At 36.1% G+C, this 16,175-nt stretch overlaps 1 protein-coding gene across 2 annotated transcripts in view; it reads left to right on the forward strand.

The window, feature by feature from the left end:
- Positions 1–5,560, forward strand: part of PTX4 (pentraxin 4) — a 32,959-nt gene extending 27,399 nt beyond the window's left edge. The window contains exons 3-5 of one of the 2 annotated variants that reach the window (XM_074279628.1): positions 582–659; positions 1,439–2,201; positions 4,288–5,560. In XM_074279628.1, coding sequence (XP_074135729.1) covers positions 1,559–2,201; positions 4,288–4,928 — 1,284 coding nt within the window. In that variant the 5' untranslated portion in view covers positions 582–659; positions 1,439–1,558 and the 3' untranslated portion in view covers positions 4,929–5,560. Of the gene's footprint in view, positions 1–392; positions 660–1,438; positions 2,202–4,287 lie in introns of those variants that run through there. The other variant, XM_074279627.1, reaches the window with a different exon arrangement.
- Positions 5,561–16,175: the final 10,615 nt, after the last annotated feature.

Genomic DNA, 16,175 nt, shown 5'->3' on the forward strand with positions numbered 1-16,175 from the left:
GAAGCAGAGGAACTGAATAGAAACAACTTTTTTTTCCCCCAAATTTGTAATTTAGAAAAGCATGGAAACATGTGTGAATCAGTTATTTCACAAAGTAGAAAGTAGAGCAAAAACAGATACAATATGATCACTATTAATGGTGAAAAATCCCAGAATGACACTAAATGAGTATGAGCTAGACAAGGGCTTACATCCAGGCCAATTATTTTTCAAGGAAAGAATTTGCCTGTTTTAAACTTTACTCTTTGGGGAATGTTAGAGTCTGCAGATTCCATTTGTTTAAAGGAAAATCACTGATTTCCTTTAAGGTAGCATGAAGAACCCAACTCTTAGCCAGAATTTGAGAATTAAAAAGAATAAGAAAAACAGGCCAAAATGAGGAGGTGGGTGGAGAGTAGTGTGGAATGAGATATATAAAACAGACTCCTATTCAGACTCCTGTCTTAGGCTCATCCAAGTACTACTATAGAGACTGCAGAAATTGAATTCCCTCCCCCCCTTTTTTTTTTTTTTAAAGAATGGGCTGCTGGAAGGCTAAATATATGTCTCTTTTCTTGGTTCTTATAACTTTCTATCTACAGGGAATCTATCTGCAGAAAGCTGATGAATCAAGACAAAGAAAACCATTTTTCGAGAGACTCAGAAGACTAGAAGAACAGGTAAATAGACATAGTTCATTAGGGGCGATTTTCTTTTCTTTTCTTTTCTTTTCTTTTTTTTTTTTTTTAATTATACCCAGAGAACTACCTCTTGTAATCAAAAAAGAAGTTCAATAAAACTTACCAACACATTGAACATAACAATATATGCAATGTTCCACCTCCTTAGTGCCTTATCTCAGTAAATAGAGGAGGTATTTTTTTTTTCCTTCATCTTTTCTTCAGGCACAAGCTTGGTAATTATAAATCAGTTTCTGGTTGTTCTGTTCTTTACATTTCCATTGTTGTAGTCATCTTGTATATCATTTCCTATACCTATTGATGTCATTTTGTATTAGTTTACATGTCCTCCCAAGCTTCTCTGAATTCTTCATAGTCTTAGTGTTTTTTTATGACACAGTAATATTCTATTACTTTCATGTGCCACAATATTCAGTCATCCCTCAATTAATGGGACTCTAATCTATTTCCAATTATTTGTTTCCATAAAAGATGTTTCTATGAATATTTTGTTGTATATGGGACATTTCTTTCTGTCTTTGATCTTCTTGGGACATATGCCTAGCCATAAGATATCTCTGGGTTAGAGAATATAGATATTATGGTCGCTATTGGGATATTATGAAAGCTTAAGAACAATAGACAACATCATAAACTATCCCAAGTGAAAAGCTTTCTTTAAAAACACAGATGGTAAGGGAAGTTCACTAGACCTTTAAACAAATTGGTCCACACTCTTGATACCACAAATGGGTAAGAGCTGTGTTTGTTGTTTGCAGTTCCGGAGATTTCAAGAGGTGACCCTAATACGTCTCCAGGGGATTGCAGAAAACTATAATGTTTCCTATAACATCAACACCAGATTCCAAAACCTGACAGAAGAGCATCACACCCTAGCTATGTCTGTCAGCGAAACCCAGGCAGCGGTGCAAACGGATCTGAACCACTTGAAGGCCTGGATGAAGAAGATTCAGAGAAGATTCAGAAAGGCCGACTCTAAGCTCCTGGCCTTTGAAAGATCCTTAAATGAAAAGAGGAAGCAGAGCTCCCAGGAAAAAATGAAACAGAAGGAGCAGAGTACCCTCCTTGCCAATCTCACCGGGACCATCACACAGGATATTAGTACCCTTCGGAATAGCCAAATTCATGTGCAGACAGCAATAAAGGAGCTACAAAACGTGACTCAGCAGCAAGGGGCCAGACTGAATGCCGTAGCAGAGCAGCTGCAGAAAGCTTTGCAACAAGCAGCCTTCTCCCCCAGCTCAGTCACCTCTTCTCCAGGCTTGCCTCAGCCTTTGAAGGAGAAGCAGCAGCCAGGCCAGCAGCTGCTCCACACCAAGCACAGGCACAGGAAAAAGCTGCATCAGGACAGGCTGGAGCTAGGAACCCAAACAGGAACCCAGAAATTGTTTCAAGATTTGAGGAGACCTCCTCTGGAAGAGAAAGAACCAAACACACAATCTGTCAGACAGACACCTCCCAGTGTAGATGAGGTTCTGAAGGAGCCAAAGCAACCCCAGGCTTCCCAAAAGACAGGAGAAAGTAAGTAACCGTATTCATTCTTTTTTTCTCATGTACGTGAAAGACATGCTTCAAGGCTCAACTCATGAGCCAACACCTATGAGAAGTATCAGGAGAGCAGACATGATGCTTTATTCCAGGAAGGGTGAAACGACAGAATTAAAGCAACTTGATCCTCTTTGTTGTTGGTTCTCTCTCCCTCCCCTTTAAATGATCATGTTTTACATATATTTATATTTATATACATATATGTATATATACCCACACATATATGGTCATATATATGTTATATGTGTCATTTTTCTGAAGGTGAATGTAACCTCCTTGAGAAAAGGCTTGTCTCATTTTGTCTTTATGTCCTTATGACATGCTTTTTGGTTGGAATGAATATTGAATCAAAGGTGTAAGTATGGTTGAAGAGGTGCCATTTACTCTAGATTTTGGTCCACAGCTTTCATAACTAATTAAGCTTTATAGATAAACCTCCTAGTCAAGGGCAAGAGTCCTGACTCTGCCAACTGGGATGCTATTCTGTTTCCATACAATGCATGCCATTTCCTTCCCACAAAAATCCAGTAAGAAGTATTCAAAGCTGTAACCACATCCTCAAAATCAGACCACAGTTTCCTTGGTTCTAAGTGGTGTTAAACTCTTTAGCTATCCTTGCCCACAGATACTCCCTTGTCCTTGCAAGGGTTATTTCTCCACTTCTTCCTGAGCATAAAATGCAGATATCCTGCACATGCCTAGGATATGTCTTTATTTCCTGGAATTCCTTGAGATCTATAGAAACAACTTAGAATTTATGCCTATTATTTCTGATCTAAGTAATAAAAGGATTCGTCTACTCTGCTATCCCTTTCAAACAATGTAATGTGGACAGGTTTGGAGACAAAAATGGGAGTATGGCCACAGAGACATGTTTTCCACCAATGGCCCCTGCTCCAAGATAATGAATAGTTTCAGCTGGAATTCTGATGCATGCTGGCCACCTAGTCAGTTTGATGTGGTGGGTATCTGACCCAGTAACCAACTCCTTCATCTCTTCCTGTTCACCCCTCCTGGAAGAAAGTACAGTGACAAATGGTACTTGTATATGTTACTTCTGCCTTTCCTTATCAGAATCCTAGCCAGTTCCTGGGGAAAACAATTGAAATTTAATTCAATTTAATAAACATTTAAGACAAGTTTACATTGTGTAAGGCCCTGCACTAGGGACACAAAAATGAAAAATAAAACAAATTCCTTATGTCAAGAAACTCACACTCTAGTAGGGGCTAAGACTTAGCCATGAAATAAACACAATATAAGTTAGAATATAATGAGAGAGCCAGTGAAAGATTCCAATGAAAGCATGGCACAGAGAACAAAGAACTGTTCTTGAAGTCATGAAGAACTGGGTTCTGGTAATATCTCTTACAGCAACTAATCACAGTGTTCCAGTCAATGCTCTAAGACTATAACTGACTCTCTACGTCACTAAAGTTAGACTTCCAAGCACACAAAAGCATGGTCTTAACCAAACAAACCAGAAAGGTAGCATAATGTAGTGAAAGGAGCACAGGAATCAGCATTATAGGAACTTGACTTTGATTACTGGCTCTGACAAGAATCAGTCATGTTGTGTTACTCTGGGTAAGTCACTTTATACTTTTCCTAAACTATAATTACAGTGAGGGCAGGGGACTTTGAGATCCTTCTAGCTCAGAGTCTTCCAATCCTAGATCTTAGTGCTGGAAAGAATAGAACCAGGTTGGGGGGAATTACCCCTGATTTGGGGATCAGGTAGGAACTCATGGAAAAGGTATTCCCTGCACTGTACACTGAAAGAAGCAAAGAGAGGAAGTCTATTCCAGACTTGTGAGACAACATATAAAGGCATGGAAGGCAATTGTGACCAATCTGATTTGACTAGAACATAAAATAAGTAAAGGAAGATTACTACACAATAAGACTGGGAGAGTCATATGAAATGAATTTAGAAACCATGGAGGGTCTTGAATGCCCAAATTAGGAAAATGTTTTAATTCATGGTTAATCTTTGGGGAAGGGAAAGGGAATAAATGGTACCAAGTCCTGATATGATGATTGCTTTCTCTATCTCCAGTTTGCAATGTAGGGTCCATGCTTGTTTTCCCCAACACTTCTACTGAGAATGTGGTCACCTTCAGCCCAGGTTTCCTCACTGGGCTCCGGGAACTCTCTATCTGTACCTGGGTCCGGACCTCCTCCAGCTACCTGGGTACCCTACTTTCCTATGCCACTGAAGAAAATGACAACAAGTTGGTGCTGCACGGTAGAGACACGCTGATATATGGCACTATCCACTTTGTAATAGGAGACCCAGCCTTCAGGGAACTGCCAGTGGAACTGCTTCTGGACAGCAGGTGGCACCATATGTGTGTAATTTGGTCTTCCATCCAAGGCAAATACTGGTTCTATGTGGACAGGAGGCTGGTGGCCACTGGCTCCAGGTTCAGGGAGGACTATGAAATCCCTCCTGGAGGAATCCTGGTGTTGGGACAGGAGCAAGATACCATGGGCGGAGGTTTTGACAGCTCTGAATCTTTTGTGGGAAACCTGGCAGGTCTGACCGTGTGGGACCGAGCCCTGTCACCAGGGGAGGTCTCAAGCATTGCCACTGGAAAGGTACTGCCTAGGAGCGTGCTCTTGACCCTGGCCAATGCCTCCTCATTAGAAGGATCCGTGAAGAAGGTCATTTGTGCTTGCCTAGAGCACTGCTCATAAGCTAACACCAGCAAATGACCAGGCTTTTCTCTGTCCTATAGCTTTTCCACCCCCATGCTAATCCAAAAACCATCTATCTATTATCTCACTTAATTTTCATAATAACCCTGTGAGATAAGTACTGCAATATGAAGATCTGAAGCTCGGAGAGATTAAATGACTAAATGACTTAGAAAATTTTGAATACAAGTCTTTCAAATTATAATTCAAGACTACTATACAGTTTTCTTATCCACTTCCATCTGGAAAATCCATATAAAATTTTTGGCCCCCTCTCCATACCAGAGAAGTCTGAATTATTATGGCATTAAAAGATAAAATATGAAGGACACAATGGTGCAGCTCATTATAAACACTGAGAAAAACTTTCTGACATTTGAACAACTAAAAACTAGTCTTTTAATTTTGGCCAAAAATATAATGTTTCTGTTTAAAACTTCCCCATAGTAAGCAAAGCTTATATTATGGCCTCAAAGTTTCATGGGATATATCAAAAACACAGTCAAAAATACCATTTATTTCTCTGTAGTGTCTAGGTTTTGAAAGAAAATAAAATGAGTATGAGAGTTTGGGGAGTCTTTCCATTCTAGAAGTATTCAGTCCCTTGCAACTTGCAAAAGTTCCTCATCTGTATATGTGTGTAATGTCCTTTACTATCCATCATTACTTACAAGAGTCAGATTTGCCATCTGAAAAAAAAAAAAAAGAACTTTAGTTTTTTTTTTTCTTTGATGTTTTGATAAATACTAAAGAAGCTGGAGTTATTAAACTTTATCTCCAGTAAAACTCAGAACTGATTTATTTGTTGCTATGGAAACTCTTACTGCTTTCAATACATAATTAGTAATTGACTGTTTTATATACTTGTTTTCAGTTTTCATTTCAACAAAGAACCACTGTAATTAAAGCTATCAGAATAAAATCTCTGAACAACAATAAGAAAAAAAAGATAAAATATGCTGGTATTATACAATACTATACATATACTTTATGCATTTCTGAGTTTCTAAACTTTTTCTGTTATCTGATGATCACTGAGTATCATCTGTAGCTTCTTGAAAATTAAAAAAAAATCTGATTTAGTTTCTTATGCTGACCCTTGATATATTGAAACTATTGAAGAAAGTCATGATGTAGAAGGGAGAACTACATAGTTCAAACTACAATCTGAATACTTTATATATCACTCTGAATTTTTTAAAAATTAGCTAATTTAGAATGTGAGCTCTACTGAAATAAGGATTATCCCCCCCCCTTTCTATTCCTAGCCTAATACAATGTTTAGTACATAGCAGGCACTTAATAAATGCTTATTGAACCAAATTTAATTGTAAAGAAATTTGTATTATTCAAGAGACCTCCAAATTCTGATTGAAACAAAAGAAATGTAGCTGTCAACAGTCATACTGGAGTTTGACTTAGGAAAAATGAAATATTAATCCTAGGCAGTAGCAGGATCACTCTGTGTGGAAAACATCAGGACAATGACCATTTTGTCATGAAATCACTGAAACAGCATTTTTCCTTGTGACCTTAGGACACATCTCAAGTTTGGATCTCAGTTTGCTTAAGTGTTAAATGAAAGAGTTGGACTACTTAGGCTCTAAGATCCTTTAATTCTCTAGATCTATGAACCTATGACCCAAGGAAGGAAGTTGCCTTGCACACTTGCTTTTTCTTTCATTGTTGTGTGATTAATATTTCTCTTTTGACAAGCATGTATTTGATTAACTGATTTTTATGAACCTCCAGGGCTTTTCCCTATGTTTCCTCCTTAGATAAAGACCCATTCTTTCATAAATGTTAAAGTTGCCCTGTTTAGCTTCCATGTGGGTCCCATTTGTTAATGAGTCAAGATCAGAGAAAAGTATTTTAAGGTTGGAAACAGCTAATGAGAGCATAAGAACATGATTAAGTCCTTTAATCATCACATGCTCCTGTTTTTCCCCTTCTTTCCACAGCTTTCTCACGCTGTGATGAACTGTAGCTTCTCAAACCTTTTCATTCTCCAATTCATCTGAAGTCTTTTTGTCTCACATCACCTTTCCACCAAAATAAAACATCCAATAGGATTTCCATGTTGTTGAAAAGGTGAGAACAATGATAATATCTTTCCACAATAATTCAATTAGGATAGGCACTTACGGGGGCCAATGAAAATTACTCAGAAGACTGTAGGATAGAGTGGGTCAGGCCTTAGGCTTAAGTTTCAAGAAGTCATGCCATCCCTATTCTCAGAGGACTCTAGGGAAGAAAAGGTCAAAACTTAGGTTTAAGCTTCAGGAAGTAGACAGGGTTGTTGACCATTGGTCAATGGTTACTTCCTTTTCAATCCATCTAATGAATTTAAAAATCAACAGGAAGAGGGGGGTGTATCTGTGTCTTTTCTGCTACATAATACATTTTCTACTTCTGCCATGCGCCACATACCATGCTGGACTGGCCAGTTGTTGTGCTTGGAACGTTTCTTGCAAAGACTGAATAAATGCTTTCTCTTTGTATCTGGAAATGCCTCAGAGTAGCCTATTTGGGTGAGGGGAGGTCTAGCATCCTGTCCCACACACATTGAAAAGGGAATGCAAAATATGACTGGGTCAACATCCTCAAGGAGTTTACAATCTGATTTCGATGTTTTCTCACATGAAACAATTGAGGAATAATATTAGACAGTATACAAATCAGTACTAGGTGTGTTCTCCCACGTAATAAGGACAATCAGGAAAGGTAAGATCATTATCTTTGGGCAGCTGTTAGAAGTGGAAGAAGAACTTGAGATGAGCCCTGAAAGTTCGTCTTTTTTTTTTTTTTAATTGTAACTCATCCTGAAATGATCTAGTTCTAGACTGAGACTGAGATGTTGGAGACCAGATGATATTACTCATTGGCAGAATTATATTTAGATAAAAAAGCAGCTAAGAAGCTATAGTATTTCTTGGGGAGAACATAGTTAATTAATCATCTTTTTTTTTAAGTTTTATTGTTGCCTTTTATTCTTATAGCAGAGTCCTTTTCTTTTAACCAACCTGTCCACCCCAATCATTGAACTTTTTCTTAAAACAAAGATAAGCATTTAAGCAAAGTCAGCTGACACATCAGTGTTATTTGACAGTGTGTGCTGAATATATATGTCCATAGTCTTTACCACTATTGAGAGGAACAATTATTTCCTTATCAGTTTTTTGGGACAATTCCTCACATACATTGGTTTTTATTATGCAATAATATTCAATTCCACTTATGAACTACAATTTGTTCAATCATTTTTCCATTTTCCATTCCACTTTTGGTTCCATCATAGAGTGATGCTATGAACATAGATCAGTCTACTAGTGCTTTGTAAAACTTAAAGGCCAAATAAAGGACAATTATTACTATTATTATTTTTTATATATGTAGTATATATGAGCCCTCTTAACAACATAAATAAGTAGTTGCCATGTGACAGGCCAAGATTGCTTATGGACCACATTGTTTTTCCATCTGTTATCCTTTGCACTTGCCATGTAAGCAGCCCATCTACCCTTCTTACATTCCTTAATGACATCTTTTATTCTTTTTCTATGTCAAAATAATTCATGTAGCCTGCTCACACCTCTCCATTGCCCACTGTGTGAGATTAATTTTTAATTCTTTGGAAATTGTTGTTTTACCTATCTAGTTGCCCTTATATTAAAACCAGTGGAATTTTGGAATTAAAAAGAGGGACCTTTGTTTCCCGTGGATGTTTGTGAAGTCCTTAAAAGAGCTCAGCAATGTCTTAAAGGCAATCCAGCCTTTTATGCTTCTTCCGTGCAATTCTAGGACTAACTCACATATTATAAGGGACAAAGTCTGCCACGTAAAGAAGAGCTTTCAACTGTGAACAAGTTAGTTTGCTACTGATTGTGGGCTGAGGTTAAGAGGAACCTTGGAAAGCTCTTCTGCAATCTTTGCCTTATCTTTATGGCTTCAATTTATACAATTGTCAATATCATATGGCATTGAATCAGATGGCAATAAAATGGCATTGAACTTTGATTTAAATCTTTGATTTTAATCCACCCAAAGGGATTTTTATTACATTTTTTAAATTAAAGTGAATTTAAAAGAAAATAAATTTGATTTTGGGCAAATCATTTGGCTTTCCTGTGTATCAATTTCTCACATTTATCAATTGAAAGTTTTGGATTCCATTGCTTCTATAGTCTCTTATGGATCTAAATCTATGATCTAATTAAAAAAAAAAAAAAAAAAAAGGATTTTGGCCTCTCCTTTTCTGATTTCAGAGTCACATAAATACCAACTTCTCTTATTTCTTAAAACTACCAGCTTATCTAAAGGGTTGGAGCAGGTTTCCCCCCCCCACCCCCGGTTTTTTTCATTCACTGCTGGTAATCCAGATGTCCTAGTAATTTTAGTCCTGTTCTTCCTCTTTTATTGTACTTCCCTTTTTTATCCCCTTATTATAAACCTTTAAACTTTGGGAAAAAATGGCAAATATGGTCATGACCTAAATGAGGTCTTTCAGACTACTGGGCACTTATTTAAGTTACAATAGACAGAGAAAGAGATTTGTCCTGGAGTCTATTTAAGCAGCAAATTTGAAAGAGCAGGAAGGCAGTAGAACCCCGAGGACTTTCCTTGGTTTAGGAACTTTAAATTGATGACTCAATCCAGGGTCACATTCTGATTAGCGGTGGTATGCCATAGTTGACACCCAATATTATATTTCAAGTTAAAGGACCTGGATTTCCCTATAGACTGTGTTAGTTATTATTGTATAATCACATACATTTATGATCTCTGATGTCCCTTCAGCTCTGTATCCTATAATTTCCATTTGGAAGTCTCCTTCAGTTATATCCTTCTTTGTAGACTGTGACCCAATCACTTCATCTCTTAGTTCCCCAAGCTTCTAAAACTCTGTATTCTAGGCAGTTGCTTATTTGCATTAGTGAAAAGATTTTCAAGGCAAAGTGTTCCTCCCCACAAAAATTATAGATACAGATCAAAAAATATAATGCAGTATTCATTCACCAATCAATATCTTCTTGGCTCTTAACTACAATTCATTTCTCTTTGATCATTGACTATGTCAATTACATTTATTTCCTACTTCTTGATAAGTATAACATTACTTTTCCTCCAAAATACTTATGTTTTTCTCTGGGTACGACATGAATTTTTACAATCTAGTTCTTTATATCCTACATTTGCAAATATGCAACAGCGTCCAGCCCAAACCATAAACTCTCAAATGTCAGGGACCAGATTGTTGTGATTCTCATTTAAATTTCTTTCTGTTTCTATCAGGTATTTTTATTTGCTCATTCATTCCATTTCATTTTTCCTTTAGTTCTTCTAGTTATTATCTTTAGGGGGCAGAGGGAAGTAGCTGGTCTTGTAGTATGTAGAGCAGGACATATACAACTATATTGTTGTCAAACCTCTTAAATTTGGAAAATAATGGTGATAACTTTCCATCTGGATTTTTGTTTGTATTGTATTTGCTCATAAGAGAAATGTAAAAATTAATTTATGGGTAATGGGGAAAAAAAGTAGAAAAAAATCTCAGAGCTGGAAGGAACCTCAGAGTTCACCTATTTCAACTCATAGCAAATAAGGAAAATATTCATAATGATGCTAATGGATTTTTCCTTCAGTCATGCTCATAGCATAACAGTTTTTCCTTCTTGCTTTTTTGAGTTAGGATAAAATAGTCTCAGTTGTTATTACTCATTATCAAGTAAGGTTGGGTCATTTCATATCCATTACAAAGGTTCCTAACTAGTTTTGTGGTTCTCTGTATAGCAAAGATAATAAATAAGCTAGAATTTAAATGGGGAAATTATTTTAATATTGTTTCAAGCTTGGATTTCTATTTTGTCTGTGTTTTATATTTATTTAATCTGTGTCATTGTAGCTTCTCCAAACAAATGTAAGCTCCTTGAGGAATGAAAATATTTTGCTTTTGTTTTGAATACCTAGTAGGGCACACAATTTCTGTTACTTAGTAAGTGCCTAATAAATGTTTATTGAATAAATACATGAATAAATTATGTATTATCCTCTATTTTCTTTAATATAATATAATTAACTCCAAAACACTTTTCCCATTGTCATTATTCATCTTAGCCAAATAGTAAGTTTTACAAAAAAATTATCAATATATGTTTCAAACTATTTTACACAAGCAATATTGCCTTTTATTATTTTCCTTACTATGTTGGATGGAGTGGACTAAGGTTTTTACATAATGAATACATGCTATTTATTTAGTGCTTTACAATTTACAAAGCCTTTTATATGAATTATCTAATTCATTACTTGTGTATTAGATTATCTGAATATGATGCTCTTAAAATGTGAGCAAGGAGAGGACTGTACAATCTGATAAGTAGAATTTCAAGAAACATTTTTTTTCCATTAGTATTGATGCATGAAAATAAATGGTTTTCAACCTTTATGCTTAAACTATAATATTATTTTTCTTTTTTATGAGACATTTGGGATTAAGTGCTTGCCAAGGGTCATGCAACTGATAAGTATTAAGTATCTAAGGCTGTATTTGAACTCAGATCCTCCTAACTCCAAGGCTGGAGCTCTATCCACTGCATCATCTAAGTGCCCCAAAAAAGATTATATTAATTTTTTAAATGTTAATAGTATTTTATTTTTCCAAATATATACAAAGATTGCTTTCAACATTTCAACATTGCAAAACCTCATGTTCCAAATTTTTCTCCTTCTCCTTCCCCTTTCTCTTCCTCCAATATCTTTAATGCTGTGACACTTAAAATTTATGTTTATATTTCTCACTTGAAAATAACAGCCAATTTATTTAATTCATTGTCTTATCAATTAAAATCTGGAGGGGTTGGCATCTGAATGAATGAGTCAGGGGAAAGCTATGCTCTTATCTTTGAAATAAGAAAGTCTGTTGGAATATTGAAATATTTATTAGATCAATAGCATATTTCAACTGAGATTCTGATTGGGGATTAGTAGGCTAGACGATGAAACACATATAAGGAACCAAAAATTGTGCCATCAGTTGGGATGAAAAATGATTAAATGGCTATGCTCTTGCCTGTTAAAAAAAAAAGTCTTTTGGAATATTGAAATATTTATTTAATCAATAAAACATTTGAAGTGAGATTCTAATGGGAGGTTTGTAGATGAGATGATGGAGCTCAATAGTATGCCACTGTTTGGAACAAAAATTTACATTTTCAAACTGATTTATTATAAATAATATTGACTATCAATAGGATCCATTAAACTTACTTTGTAACTGTTTCCATTTAAATAAATTCATCCTATAAAATGTCATCATAATTTAAAATTTCCTTTGGTTTTTAGTATGTATTTTTGTTTGTTTATTTAATTTCATTTTTCCTCTTATTCTTCTAGTTTATTTCTTCTTCAACTGGTTGTGTAGTAAATACAGCAGTAGGCCTGGAGCCAGGAAGACCTAAATTCAAATATGACCTCAGACACTCACTGGTTGTATGAATCTGAATACATCACTACATTGTTTCTTAAACATTTTTCCAGAGTCCTACATATTCTTGATATTTGATGATATTAATTGCTAATATTGTATTCCATTATGTTGATTACTATAATGCTTTTTAACTTTCCTCCTTATTGTTGGACATTTAAGATTATACAAAACTTTTTTTCCCCATAATCTTTAAAAGCCATTCTTTCAGTGATGAGACAAAGATTTCCTTTCCCTTATGAGAATGTGAAATGAGATACTTAGTAATATATTTTTCTTCCAAGAAACAAGTTTTGAACTGACAGTATTCAGAAAAGCAAGCTGGGGTGATGTAGTGGATAGAGTGCCAGTACTGCAAGCAGAAAGACTAATTTTTTTTAGTTCAAATCAGATCTCAAACACTCATGATCCTGGGCAAGTCACTTAATCTTGTTTGCTTGTTTCTTCATCTGTAAAATGAGCTAGAGAAGGAAATGGCAAACCTCTCTTGATCTCTGACAAAAACTCCAAATGGTCTCACAAAGAGTGGGACAGAACTGGAAACAATCAAACATTCAGAAAAGTGAAATGCCATTTACAATCAACTTGGAATACTGGGCATATGCTCACCAGTTGTGAAACAATATTGCCTTTCTGTATTTGGGGGCAGAAGGTCCCTACACCCCTCCTCTTTCATCAGACAGGCTTAAAGTTTCTCTGAAGTTATACCTTTGTCATCACTGCCCTGGACCCCACTGAGCTCCTCCTCCTCTATATGGTTTCACTAACTAATTGTAAAAATGTTTCTGGATTTTTTTAGTTACCTAATAAAGATATTTTTAGTGATAAATTCATTCTTCCACTCCTTTACAATGATGACAATGGGGTATAGTTAAAAGTTATTCTTTCATTGTTTTTTCAGTTTTTCAAACTCCTCCCTGACACTGGGGAAATATAAAAGATGTGAGATAAATGTGAGAGGAGGTAGTATGAAGCAATGTCCAAAATTATTGGATATTTTGAGTCCAACTGCATAAATTCAAATGCTTAAAAAGATGAAAGCAAAGTTTAAGTCAAAATCAACAAAACCAAAATTAATAATAGCTAATATGTATATGGTGTCAATTATGTGCCAAGTATTATTCAAAGTGCTTTATAAAGATTATTTCAATTAATCATGACAACAACACTGGAAGATAGGTGCTATTTTTATCCCTTTTTTATAGTTGAGGAAAGCATGGTAGACAGAGTTTAAGGCTGAATTTGAACTCAGGCCTCTGGATCACCTATTTGTCCCTGCAGAAATGCACTTATTTATGAAGTCAAATTTGAGGCAGTAATAACTGGTGTAATCAACTAGGTGATACAGTGGTTAGAGCACCAAGCCCAGTATCAGGAAGATTAGTCTCAAGCACTTACTTGCTGTGTGACCCTGAGCAAGTCAATAATCCTGTTTGCCTCAGTTTTATCATCTGTAAAATGAGCTGGAGGAGGAAATGGAAGTCATTCAATTATCTTTGGCAAGAAAACCCCTAATGGGATCATTAAAAGTCAGATATGACTGAAAAAAATGACTGACCATCAATTGGTCTTGGCTTATAAAACAGTTGATCTTGTTGCTAATTTGAATATGAAATGGGTAATAAAAATTAAATAGATAATGAAATTTAAAATATCATATCTCTTATATTTCTCAAAGTTATTCATCTGTTAAGTGAAATATAATAAACTTATTTTCCCCAAATGTCAACTTTAAAAATTCAGATATCTTGAGAATGGCTATAGATCTTCAGTTGAAATTTTCAACAATTAAATTTAAATGGTATTGTTTTATAGTAGAGTATCACCAAAGGAGCCCTTCTGAAGTGCTGGAATGGGGCAGCTCCCATGGAATTGTGTCAGGTGTTCTAAGTGATAAAGGACTTTGGGATAACATAGCATTCTCTTTTTAGTCCCCATCATCAGGAACTGGTAAAAGGATTAGTAACCAGGATAAAAGCCCACTTAGTAAGCTTAAAAGGAGTACCCAACTGTTAAGTTCTTACTAAGTGCTAATGAGATAATGAGATATTAAGTTCTTACTAAGTGCTAAGTCAGTTCTTACCAATTCTCTAGTTCTGGCCTTTAAAGGGAGTTTTACCCCTTTGAACTTCTGGGGAGGAGCTTGCATGTTTAAGAGGAGCAAGTTCATTGGTTGAAGTATTTTTTCCCAGAAGCCCCTGAGTTATTCCATGCCCATTCTCTGGGAGGATAAAAGAAGCGACATTGAGCAAGGGAAAAGAGTCTACTCTAGGTCAGAGTTGGCGGCAGTTGAGACAGCAGATCTCCTCCCAGAGAACGATCAGCGGTTTCTGGAGACAACAGAACATTACATATTGGCGCCCAATGTGGGGCAAGGACTTTTGCTTATCCTGACAAGGACTTATTCTGAGCCCTTCAGAGAAGCTAGCCCGGAACTTTGCAATTTGGTGCCTGAACAAGGACTTGAACCCTGGACCCTCAGAACAGTCCCTGTTCAGGTACCAAAATATCAAGGCCCAGCTAGCTCAGTCAGTAGAGCATGAGACTCTTAATCTCAGGGTCGTGGGTTCATGCCCCACGTTGGGCATGTAATGTTCTGTTGTTTCCAGAAACTGCTGATCTCTCTCTGGGAGATCTGCTGTCTCAACTGCCGCCAACTCTAACCTAGAGTATACTCCTTTCCCTTGTTCAATGTCGCTTCTTTTATCCTCCCAAAGAATGGGCGTGGAATAACTCAGGGGCTTCTGGGAAAAAATACTTCAACTAATGAACTTGCTCCTCTTAAACATGCAAGCTCCTCCCCAGAAGTTCAAAGGGGTAAAACTCCCTTTAAAGGCCAGAACTAGAGAATTGTTAAGTACCAACTTAGCACTTAGTAAGAACCTAACACCCAACATCTCCCATGTGTTCTTTTCCTTCCCCCTTTTTGAGCATGTCAAAACTCTGTCAACCCTCCCTTGACTTCTCCACTTCCCAACAGCAATTATGGCAGCTATATGGCAATGGGCATATGTGCTTTCCTAGATGAACCTGACATTAGTATAGGTTGTAAGTACCCATCTGCCTCTTGTATTTTGTATTTGTTTTCCTGAGCACAGCTAACTGAGCAGTGATCCTGAAAGACTTTTTTTTTTTTTTTTTTAAACTCTTGGTAGTTATCTTAAAAGCTTAAAAAGCATGGAATCATTGAGAGATCTGGATGCTCATTACCCAGTGAGAGTTGCTTTCTATAATTAATTAAAGGAGAAAATTGCCACTCCCATTAGTCTGATGAGCCATGCATAACCAGTAGGCCCTTAAATCTAGACCTTAAGTTAGTGCTAGTATGGTGGAGATAAGAGGAATGCAAAATCTATTCAATAATCTTGCAACTGTCTGAGTAGTCCTTATTTTCTGGCAAATGTAATAGAAACATATAACAGGGATGTCATAGAAGCAATGGGTAACATTTCAAATTTCTACATTTGCTTATGTGCTTCCATGGATCCTTTCTGTATCTGTTTATGGATTCCAGTGAGTCCTTTGTGATGGATTAATTCCATGTTTCAAATATTAGTCATCATATATTTAGGAATCTTTCTTGCTTTAACCATTTTTTGTTGATAAAGGAAATAAATGTTTTATCTATACTCTATGATAACTACTACTTTTTATATTAGTAACTTTCCTAGAAAGGAATATATTAATACTCTGATCATTAAAAATTTTGTAGAGATGAAGTTTCTGGGTAATTTAATCATTGTATTAATAAGACTAGCATGCTA

The sequence above is a fragment of the Sminthopsis crassicaudata genome, chromosome 1 (genome assembly GCF_048593235.1).
Source record: "Sminthopsis crassicaudata isolate SCR6 chromosome 1, ASM4859323v1, whole genome shotgun sequence".
In the NCBI taxonomy this organism is placed as follows: Eukaryota; Metazoa; Chordata; class Mammalia; order Dasyuromorphia; family Dasyuridae; genus Sminthopsis; species Sminthopsis crassicaudata.